The 11,596-nt window shown below is 39.3% G+C and overlaps 2 protein-coding genes across 4 annotated transcripts in view; one reads left to right on the top strand and one right to left on the bottom strand.

The window, feature by feature from the left end:
- Nucleotides 1-139: 139 nt before the first annotated feature.
- On the bottom strand, nt 140-10,756 carry LOC140678492 (HEAT repeat-containing protein 5B-like). 2 transcript variants are annotated; one of them, XM_072912777.1, is made up of 12 exons: nt 10,039-10,756; nt 9,780-9,931; nt 9,495-9,706; nt 6,524-6,632; nt 6,241-6,390; nt 4,766-4,937; nt 2,508-2,665; nt 2,192-2,441; nt 1,129-1,284; nt 772-1,022; nt 550-661; nt 140-469 (listed from the first exon to the last, which is right to left on the bottom strand). In XM_072912777.1, the coding sequence occupies exons 2-12, from the start codon at nt 9,903-9,905 to the stop codon at nt 231-233; spliced, it is 1,935 nt and encodes a 644-aa protein (XP_072768878.1). In that variant the 5' UTR covers nt 9,906-9,931; nt 10,039-10,756; the 3' UTR covers nt 140-230. The 2 variants fall into 2 exon arrangements, with proteins under 2 accessions (XP_072768878.1, XP_072768877.1); XM_072912776.1 differs by having other exon boundaries at nt 141-469; nt 9,780-9,917; nt 10,039-10,609.
- The window catches only part of LOC140678493 (G patch domain-containing protein 11-like), a 3,106-nt gene continuing 2,028 nt past the window's right edge, over nt 10,519-11,596 (top strand). The window contains exons 1-2 of one of the 2 annotated variants that reach the window (XM_072912778.1): nt 10,519-10,642; nt 11,584-11,596. The exon at nt 11,584-11,596 is cut by the window's right edge and continues 214 nt beyond it. In XM_072912778.1, the coding sequence (XP_072768879.1) occupies nt 10,593-10,642; nt 11,584-11,596 (63 nt within the window). In that variant the 5' untranslated portion in view covers nt 10,519-10,592. Of the gene's footprint in view, nt 10,750-11,583 lie in introns of both variants that reach the window. The other variant, XM_072912779.1, reaches the window with a different exon arrangement.

The following is an 11,596-nucleotide window of genomic DNA, read 5'->3' as shown; positions in this document are numbered from 1 at the left end:
CTATCATTAATCAGCTTGCAGGAGGAGCGATCACAAAAACTCACTGACTTTTCTTTTGACTAGACTTTTTCGCATTCATAACTGTTGAGTAAGCAAGGGTGCCATGTTTTTTTACTTGATGAATTATTTTCACTTTTTCAGTCAGTCTATTCATTTCTATTAAAAAAAGAATACCATCAAATTTCCTTCGAGAACCTCTGATTAGGAATGGCATAAATCTTCCCAGAGTATTATGATCTCATTTCTGGGCAAAAAGATTCGTAATTAAATTTTTTGGCAGAATTGGGCAGCCTGAAACGCAGGTGTCTTGGTTTACCACAGAGTGCTCCAGCTCGGCCTTCCAGGGTCACCTGCCAGGTAAAGGAGTCTCCCCTTGCCTTTTCTGCTTCCAGCTCCTTCTGTGAGCGAGGGAACACGTTTCTCCAGAGTAATAACATCTTTGGAAGGTGATAACGCACCAAGGAAGGACCTGCGTATACATACAAGCAAAAAACAGGAAAATAGGTACTGCTAATAAAAACTCCAGCAAGAGATGACATTTTAACTCACCCAATGTCATGAGGGCCCCAAGCAGTAGCCATCCAGCCTGTGTGCGCTGCAAGGAGAGTCGGCTGTTCTGAGCCGCTGTCCTCAGGAGGTCTTCAGCTATACTCACCACCAACTACAGTAAAGCAGCTATATTTGAATCTAAACCTGATGAGGTCGAACATTCAGAACAAAATTGCAAGATGGGAGTGTGATCTAAAAGGTCTAAACTGCTTATCCACACACCTTGCCCTTAGAGTGTGGTATTCCCAGAGGGCACTGGTGTACGCCTCCAAGGAGAGCTGCCATTGCGAAGCTGTACCCGCTCACAGCCTCAGGTGAACTCTTCAGATTGTTAATTCTCTCAGCGCAGCGGTCCAAGAGCGGGGTTAACTGATAGGGCAGTGCCATGGCAATGCAGCGCAGGCACCATGCTGCAGCCAAACGAGCCGCCATGCTGGGGTGTAGCAGCACCGAGGTCACGGTTTCAAGAAGTCCTGGGGACAATTAGCATTAAAAGAAAGTCCAGATACAGTATGTAAGAAATGGTTAGGAATGCTCTGCACTAAGACTATTATAAGATACACAAGTACAGTATCTTACCTATAGAAGGCTCCTGGATGAGAGGTGAAGATGTGGCACTCAGACTCTGAACAATGCTGCCTAACTCTTTTAGGGCACACACCATAACATGCTGGCTGGCTGAGACATCAGCTGTCCCGGTCTTGTTCTCCCCATTGAGGTCATTTACAACTGCTTCTGAAATAACAGGTTCCAGAGAAAGGCATCATAATAAATCAATGTCAGTGGCGCAAAACAAAAAGCTAACATATATTGGACAACTTCTTAATTATTTAACTAATTTAAACATGTGACATAATCTGATCAAAAGGCCTTCAGAACGGTGAAAATTAAAAACAAAAACATTACATGTTTGATATTTGTGTTTAATGTTGTGGTTTACTTAAAAGTTGAGCAAAAAAGTGAAAAAAATATATAATTCAAAATGTTTTTCCACATTTAAAAATATGACTATTATTATTTTGTTTGGCTGTGAAGATAATTCAAATCAAATAAAAATAAAAAATAAAAACAAAAAAAGCCACTTTTTCCCCACACATTTTACAGGTTAAAAAACAAAGATAAAGAACAATCAATTTGGAATAAAGTACTTTTGTGTTTTTTGTGAAAGACTGTTAGGCGAGAGTAAAAACAAAACAAATAAATAATGCAAATATCTATTGATGCCATGAGCGCAAATGGCTTGTGACTGCTATGAATGTGCACATTTCCTTCATAGACTGTGCAGCTTCTGTATTCAGTGGGGGTTACTACTGTATATCTGTTACTGATCGTTACAATTTGTAATCTAACAAAGAGAGAACTCACTGGCAAATGACACCAAAAGATATACCAGATGAAAATAAAAAGCATGAGCATATCAAGTGCCAATTTAGTAATGAATGATGATAGTATGATAATAATGAAATCGATAAAAAGGAAGCCAGTGTAGCAGGTAGTGCTAATGTCACTCATAAATCCAAAAAGACAAAACCATTGTGTGATAATGTAACACAAACCATGCAAAATATTCAGAAGCTGAATAGAAAGTGAATTACTCCAGAGAAGTACTTTTTTCTGTAACGATCAGTCCAATCTTGCTTACCTACGGCCCTCATTTGCTTGCTGATGGCTTGGCAAATTTCTTTGCCGGCTGCAATCTGTGCCTTTTCACCGAGTAAGCTGCCCAGGGTGGCACGCAGCATGAAGGAGACACAGCGCCTCGAGTACACCGCTTCGACATGCGTCTGGGTGGCCCTTGGATGAGACACAAGGTCCAAAACGTGGGAGAGGAAGGTGGCAAAGTTGCGCTCCAGCCACTGACCACCGAGTGTCGTCACAAATACAACATAAGCCTGAGGAAAAGGAGGGACGGTATAAGATATGCTTAACTGTTATCATTTGTAGAGAATTTAGCTCACCTGTGTGACGCCCACCCGGACTTCTCTGCTGACAGAAGCCCCGCCTTTCAACATCTCCCCTCCGCTCTTCAAGAAACCAGATCCACCACGCAGAAAGCCTGTGGCCATTAACTCCAGCACTTCTTCAAGCGTGGCCCGTTTCACATTCTGACGCATAACTTGGAGAAAACAATAAGAAGTCAACCGTGAGCTAAAAAACATCAAAATATGAAACATGATTACCGTACATGCACTAATCATAGCCAGGGAGTTTATTTGCCTAAACTGTAGAGACAATTAATTAGAAGAAGGCAAAATTGAAAACAAAGGCTATTACTTCCATATATACGGTAACATGTTTTAAACTTAAATATTAATTTAGAGAGCATGAAAAAGTGGAAAGGCAAACATAGCTTTATTTTACCACATGGTCATTTACTAGCAAGTAACAAAGCAGCAACAGAACCACTGTTGTAACACCAGTAAGGCTCAGTCATCATAAACACTGAATGATTTCACTGTAAACAACAGTACAGCATGTGTAACAGGAGTTTCCCACCAACAGCTGAGTAGCACAACAAACATTTTGAAGTGCATGGTAGAGCCAAGTCAATACAGGGGTCAAAGTGGAGGGGGCTCTTAGGCTTTTGTAAAGTTTAAATATTTATTTTTCCGTCATTTCAATATCTAAGTTATAAGAAAACAACAAACTAAATGTTAGGATAAATAAATGTTGATGTGAAAGTTCAATAATAAGGTTGTTTGAATCAAATTAAAAATGTCTAAGACTACCTCTACTCCCTATTAAAAAAAACAAAATGGTTAATTCCCCCTGGATAGTGGCAAAGCTACAATAGCTTCGAACACATCACTCAACACAGAGGTTGCACGTCATTACAGCTCACATTTAAGCACCAGCATTTTGGAACAAGAATGGGGTCATAAAAGGTAGCTAAAATATAATATCTGTGGCAGCATACAAGAAAAGTATGCATAAGTTTTACTTCTGCATATTGTAGCACATAACTGTGGTGTGTTCAACAACCCTTAATTAAAGTTAGAAACAGAGGTGTCACTAGTTTTTAAAGACAGGGGGCTTAACCCCCAGAACATGCAATGATACTAATAATACAATTAGGAATCTCAATTGATTATGTTTTAATGAGATTAATCACACTTTTGAACAGTGATTAATTGTTATTAATATGAGGTTATTATTTGATTGCATAAATACCATTTGCTTAATATTTGGATACAAATACAACTTGGTAGTCAGAATGTCATAAAGGAATGTTTTTTTAGATGTTTCACGGAACTGCAAGTCGTTGATTTGCTCAAAACTTGGTGACAGTAAGTATAGTAAGAATTACACATTTTGAAAGTATTTTCAATAATCTAGCAAACTAGGTAGAGATGTACAGTATTTTAATAGATAATGTACTAAGGACAACTTTACACAGTGCACCATTTACATCTGCATATACTCTTCCTTAGTTTAACTAATTGTTTAAACAAATAAAGCCATTTTTTATTTTGTTGGCACAGTGGGACCAGATGTGACTTGTCATGCCATTTTTGTGAAGTGTGTGTGTGTGTAAGGGAAAAGGTGCCTTGACGAGAAGCCAGTGTGTTGACGAGAGACATGACGGTTGTCAATAAAGAACGTGCCTCTCGATTCCCTCGTTACCGTCTGTCTTTTTTGCTGGGCATCATCTAATTACAAACCCTTGGTTGCACAAACATTATTATTTACCTTTTCGGATGACAGCGCTGATCTCTTTTTCGTACAAACTACCTCTAATTAGTTGGCGTTAGTTGGCGACATGAAGAACATCTCGCAGCACTTGGTCTTCTGTAATGTTAATGTCCTACATGCGGTGGCTGTCCATTTAGAAAAAAACGCAGATAAACTCAGCCAGCAGTTTGTTGTTCTCTGTTCGCTGTCCATGTAGCATTCATGCTAGCGACGCCATTCTCATGTTCATGTTTTGCTTTAAGATGCTATTTTAAACTGGATGTGCACCGATTATAAGAAAGTTTGTCGCTGCAATACTACGGTAATTGCCTCAGTTTTATCTAAAGTTCCGTCGAAGTTTGTTTTTAAAGGGCGCAGAGCACATCTCTTAATGTCAATGCTTTTGACGGCACTAATTTGAGACCCCGACGGTTATTTGCAGATCACGCACCCAGCGACTATAAGGTGGCTAACTGAATGCAGGCATGAATTGGAGCATTTGCAGTAAGCGTGACTGTACTTATCAATGTATAAAGTATAGTACCAGCAGCTTGTTTGGGCATCAGAGCTGTGGCCATGACAGTCCCAAGCAGTTTGGCCACAGCAACCCGAACACCATAGTTGGAGCCTTCCAGGGCCTTAAAACACAGTGTGGCCATGTTCTCCAGTTCTGTGGTCCACATGAATACTGCCTCGTTCTGCAGCTCGGACAGACACTGCAAAGGTACATGAAATCACAATGGAGTCATGTTAGTAGTGGTTACAGCATGTGTTTATTTTGCTTAGTCAACACAGTCAAATACTATAACAGCTACACAGCATTATATATTATATATATTCCATATTATATACAAGGTAAATGGTCTGTATCTACTGTATATAGGGCTTTAAAACACCTATATAGGGCCTTACCATACCTGCAACAATACCCAAAGTGCTTTACATTATACATCTCTTTCACACACACATTCACTCACTGATGGCGGAAGCTGCCATACAAAGTGCTAACCACGACCCATCAGAAGCAAGGTGGGCAAAGTGTCTCAAGAACATAATGGCCGTGACTAAGATGGCGAAAGCTGCTATACGAATCTGGAACCCTCAAGTTACTATAACATCTGAGCCAATATATAAAACCATAGATATAATGTATTGGTTTAACATAAAATCATATTTCTCAATAGGGGGTATTCTGTATTTTCGCTGTAAAGTTTAGCTAATATGATGACAGTACAGTATCATATCAGCACCTAGTAGAATAGTAGATGAGAATGTTTGAACTTCAAGTAGGATCAGTTATATGCTTTTGTAGAAAACCTACAAATGAAAATGATTACCGTATTTTTCGGAGTATAAGTCGCACCGGAATATAAATTGCACTTGCCAAAAATGCATAATAAAGAAAGAAAAAAAACATATATAAGTCGCACTGGAGTACAAGTCGCATTTTTTGGGGAAATTTATTTGATAAAACCCAACACCAAGAATAGACATTTGAAAGGCAATTTAAAATAAATAAAGAATAGTGAACAACAGGCTGAATAAGTGTACGTTATATGAGGCATAAATAACCAACTGAGAACGTGCCTGGTATGTTAACGTAACATATTATGGTAAGAGTCATTCAAATAACTATAACATAAATATGTGGGCTTTGTACCGAGGATGTCGTTGTGGCTTGTGCAGCCCTTTGAGACACTTGTGATTTAGGGCTATATAAATAAAGATTGATTGATTGATTGATTGATAAAGAACATGCTATACGTTTACCAAACAATCTGTCACTCCTAATCGCTAAATCCCATGAAATCTTATACGTCTAGTCTCTTACGTGAATGAGCTAAATAATATTATTTGATATTTTACGCTAATGTGTTAATAATTTCACACATAAGTCGCTCCTGAGTATAAGTCGCACCCCCGGCCAAACTATGAAAAAAACTGCAACTTTTAGTCCGAAAAATACGGTAGTTGTTGACATTATATAGTTGTATGATGCTTATACTGTGCACGGTTCACCTTTGCCACTGCACAACGCACAGCCATGGACCTGTCTGTGAGTAAAGAGCGGGCATTCTTGTAGATGTCCCTGTGACATGAAGCTGCAGCTCCACCTAGTCCATTTAGCACCTTCTGCAGACTGAGGAGTATCTCTCCTCTGCCTTGGGACTGCATAAAGCAGAAGAATTATGAAAACGGACATATATGCATCATATTCTGAAGAATGCATGCATTTACTGAGTTCCAATACACTCAAGTTGAATTTCTGTTGTCATGACTTTATTAAGATGTCATACTGTACCTCTGCACTCTTTAATGCCTTCAAAAGATTATTAATAGTGTCTGGAAAGGAGCTTCCAAGCATCCTCCCCATCTTCTCATAAAAAGCTCCGACACATGCCACTGCGGCGCTAAAATAAAAAATAATCAGATTATGTTCATGATTTGGTGAATAATCACAAATTATTATGCATTATTACATTCATGACATAACTTTTTGATTAGAGTCAATATGCTAAAAGGCCACCCTATAGAGCTAATCTGAAAGCTCCTGGCTCAACGTTATTTTAGCATAGCAGAAGTGGGTAACCCAAACTAGGCATGGGCATAATAATCAGTTAGTCGATCGCGTGCGATCAAGTAGATCAAGTCTTGCCGAAAATGAGGCAAAATGGAGTGTGATCCCTGCAACTAAAAAAGGCTCTGTTGGTTCTGTCTCACCTAGAAGAATATACAGGGCATCCGGAAAGTATTCACAGCGCTTCACTTTTTCCACATTTTGTGATGTTACAGCCTTATTCAAAAATGGAATAAATACTATTTTGTCCTCAAAATTCTAGACAATACCCCCTAATGATAATGGGAAAACATTTTTGGAGCTTTTTTAAATAATGTTTTTCTTTTTTTAAACTAACAAATCACATGCACATACTGTAGGTATTCACAACCTTTGCTCAATACTTTGTTGATGCACCTTTGGCAGAAATTACAGCCTCAATTATTTTTGAATACCATGCCTCAAGCTTGGCACACCGATCTTTGGGCAGTTTCGCCCATTCCTCTTTGCAGCACCTCATAAGGTTGGATGGGAAGCATTGTTTTTACCCAGGATGTCTCTGTACATTGCTGCATTCATCTTTCCCTCTATCCTGACTAGTCTCCCAGTTCCTGCTGCTGAAAAACATACCCGCAGCATGATACTGCCACCACCATGCTTCACTGTAGGGATGGTATTGGCCTGGTGATGAGCGGTGCCTGGTTTCCTCCAAACATGATGCCTGGCATTTATGGCAAAAAGTTCAATCTCTGTCTCATCAGACCAAAGAATTTTCTTAATCGTGGTCTGAGAGTCTTTTAGGTGCATTTTGGCAAACTATTACGAAAAAATGGCTTACGTTTGGCCACTTGACCTTAAAATCCTGAATGGTGGATTGCTGCAGAGATGGTTGTCCTTCTGTAAAATTCTCCTCAATGCTGTGTAGCTCGACAGAGTAACCATCAAGTTCTTGACCCCCTCTCTGACTCGGGCCCTTTTCCTCTAATCGCTCAGTTTAGACGGCCGGCCAGCTCTAGTATGAGTCCTGGTGGTTTCAAACATTTTTTCCATTAAATAATTATGCAGGCCACTGTGCTCATTGGGAACTTCAAGGCAGCAGATATTTTTCTGTACCCTTTCCCAGATTAGTGCCTCGAGACAATCCTATCTCGGAGATCTACAGACAATTCCTTTGACCTTATTCATGTCATGTCAATTGTAGGACTTTATATATAGACAAGTGTGTGCTTTTCTAAATCATGTCCAAGCAACTGAATTTACCACAAGTGAACTCCAATTAAGCTGTAGGAATATCTCAAGCATCAACAGTTGAAACAGGATGCCCCTGATCTCACTTTTCAGTTTCATTGCAAAGGCTATAGATACTTATGTGCATGTGCTTTATTAGTTGTTGTTTTTTTTTTTTTTAATTTGCAAAAAATAAAACTTTCTCACTTTGTCATTTTGGGGTATTGCATGTAAAATTTTGAGGAGAAAAATTAATGTATTTCATTTTGGAATAAAGCTGAAAAAATTTGGAAAAAATGAAGCGCTGTGAATACTTTCCGGATGCACAGCTAAGGGAAGTTAAGCTACATCTATGCAGAGTGGCACTATTTATGTTAAATTCTCCCATAAGGAAATACAAATGACTGGATCGGCAAAGAGTGTTACATGACCATGCAATAATTATTAGACTGCATCAGTGTCTGCCAGAGCATTATCTCTCATGTACGCTTAATCCTCCATTAAAATGCGAACCATCCTTTTGCAGAGTGACATCTGTCTTAATGACGAAATCCCTTGAATAGGGAAACATGGTATATTACTGGAACTTTAAAAAAACTGCAAAAATGCAAGGGATAATGTATTGAAGTGTATTAATTAACTCATATTATGTTGTACATATGGTGAATGTTCATATTCATCTTTGAAAAAGAAAACCTTCAAGTTTGAGTACAGAGTGGTATTTCAGTTTGAGCACATGATAAGATAAGGCACCTGCTCAGTGGCCTTGTGGCTAGAGTGTCCGCTCTGAGATCGGTCGAGTCATACTAAAGACTAAAGAAATGGGACCCATTACCTCCCTGCTTGGCACTCAGCATCAAGGGTTGGAATTGGGGGTTAAATCACCAAAATTATTCCCGAGCGCGGCCACCGCTGCTGCTCACTGCTCCCCTCACCTCCCAGGGGGTGAACAAGGGGATGGATCAAATGCAGAGGTTAATTTCACCACACCTATTGTGTGTGTGACAATCATTGGTTCCTTTACTTTAACTTAGTTTGCTATTCGCAGGCGAATTGGATCACTTCTCATAGGAAGGAGGCCCTAATTGGGACTTTGGAATGCAAAAGAGATAGCCATATCCTTGAGAGGAGACTACGTTATGACTCAAAGCAGTTGTTTTCCAGACACTTACACACAAACTTCTACTTTTATGGTCAGGTGGTGCTGTTGGGACTAAGCCCACACCCAGACAAACAAATAAGGAATATATAAACTGACGGTTTGGCAGGTTAGGAATCCTCCATTTTTGACTAAGATTCCTCCGAGTACTGCAGACCTGTTTAAATAACGCTTGCTTGTAATAAAGCAACTTTTGGTTCAGCAAAGCGTCTCTGACGTCTATTTTGATCCAACTACGCATCCCTGTCGTCCCTTGGCCCGGGAGGGGACGACAAGACCAGAATTACACTTCAGTATGAAAACAACTGCAGTAATTGAACTTCATCTTACAGTTTTGTGGGCAAGTAGGCAGGTGTGTCATCCTTGCTTTTGATGATATCATTGCATTTATCCAGCGTCTGGAAAACAGTGAATGTGTCGCCAATGCTGTAGAGGGTGGCAAGGTTTTTGGCAAGCAGTTTTCTCGTAGGTGGACCTGGAGCACTGCTGATCAGTCCGGTCAACTGATCCACAAGCTTCTTCTGCTTTTCCTTCACATCCACCTGCCGTGCAAACACAAACATTCTTAGCTGGTTGCCATCTCATGAAAGCTGCAGAAACTATGATGCAAGTCACCTTATTTGCCGCCACAAGAACTTTATCCAAAAACCGAAGCCATTCGAAAATGAAAACGGGCCTTTTTGCTTCGGTTATCTGGGCTAAAGCTTCTTCATTCAGCAGGAGACTGTGAGCCAACTCCATTGCGAGGATGTTCTGTATTGAACAGTCTTAGAATAATCAAAACATGACAGTGGCTGCACAGCGTTACGTGCATCATTATTAATCATGTAACTGAAACAACACGCTGAATGTTATATTACGTTATATTACTTACCGTGTGTATTTAAACCGCCAGACGCTCCTGTTGTGCGTTGACAGCTTACCCCAGCTGTTTGAAAGGCTAGCTAGTTAGCAGCCTCAAGCTAGCGAGTCCTTGCGATGAAAAGCTACGCTTCGCCAAATCCAGACACAGGTCAAATGATACCACCTAATATTATACACCTTGTTGTAAGACACTAATTTGTTTCAGTCAACAGCTTTACAAACATGAGCTAACCAAGTTATTCATCTTGTGTCCAGATAACCTGATTAGACGAGACTACATGGTGTCGCATTAACACGTGTCCGGTATTGAACCACTGAATAACCTGAATTTCACTCTTTCTCAAAACAAACTTCAAAGAAAAATAGAACTATAACTGTTTTTTAAATATATTACGAATTATCACCGTACGTGTTTGTTTGTTTTTAAAAACAACTGCAAGACGAATAGGAAGCTAGGAACCGTAAGTGTAATTTGTAGCTCGTCGGAAGTTATTGTCGACGAACCAAAACATTGTAGAACAACCATAGCTTTCAGTTTTTCATTTGCTGGTTTTCATTTCAATAATGTCCGACGAGGAAGACGATTATATGTCCGATGCTTTCCTCAATCAAATGTACGCGTTTGTATTGACAATATATGCGACCCCGAGAGGGACAAGCGGTAGAAAATTGAAGGCTGGATGGATGTATTGAAAACAATTACTGTCGACGTTACTATTTTGTGAGCATTCTGAAATATTGTAGGATCTAGTGTTGTTTTATCACATTGATGTAATCTCGTGACCCTGTCTGCTTACATATACATTGTGTTATGCTGTGAAATAGTACATCATCACAACTATGTATGCGAACCTGTGCAATAAGCCCACACGCCCGTGTGTGCAAAATTAGTGCAATGTGCAGTTTATACCAGCACTTTAAAAACTTGAGAATTAGCGCCTTGTAACGAGCAATGTGCAATTCTCCTCTTGTATATCTTAACTTTAAAACACTTCAGCACTTAAACATTTGAGCTCTTAAATCCAACTTTCTATGGTCATTTAATTGCTTGGCTGTCATTAGTAATATGGTTTATTGTTGATTTTTTTTTAATCTACTGTACTTTATATTATTATTGTTTTATTGTAGGTTCCAGCATCCCCCGCGATCCGCAAAAGGGACAAGCGGTAGAAAAGGGACAAGCGGTAGAAAATGGATGGATGTTGTATATGGCCTTATTGTCCCGGCGTTTAGTGCTGTCATGTTCGTTTGTGTTTGGCAGGGACGAAATATGGAAATTAGCCACTGGCTACAATCTTGCATGTTTACACCTATGTGTTCATCAATATGTTTTAAAAATCTAATTAAATCAAATCCAAAATGTGTTACTAAATCAATGTTATTACACAGCATAGCACTGTATAAATGAACATTTCACATTTCCCTTAAACTAACTCTAAATATTGTATTCATATCTAAACACAATAGTGTGTTTACTGCAAGTACAGCATTTTTTGCATCAATTATAATCACCTTATGCTATTATAATATATTGTACCCTTCCATTCTATGTCAGACAAGACGTCAAA

Source organism: Nerophis lumbriciformis, unplaced genomic scaffold, assembly GCF_033978685.3.
Source record: "Nerophis lumbriciformis unplaced genomic scaffold, RoL_Nlum_v2.1 HiC_scaffold_878, whole genome shotgun sequence".
Classification (NCBI taxonomy): domain Eukaryota; kingdom Metazoa; phylum Chordata; class Actinopteri; order Syngnathiformes; family Syngnathidae; genus Nerophis; species Nerophis lumbriciformis.
The sequence above is the reverse complement of the archived record's forward strand: the minus strand, read 5'-3'. Positions and strand labels throughout refer to the sequence as shown.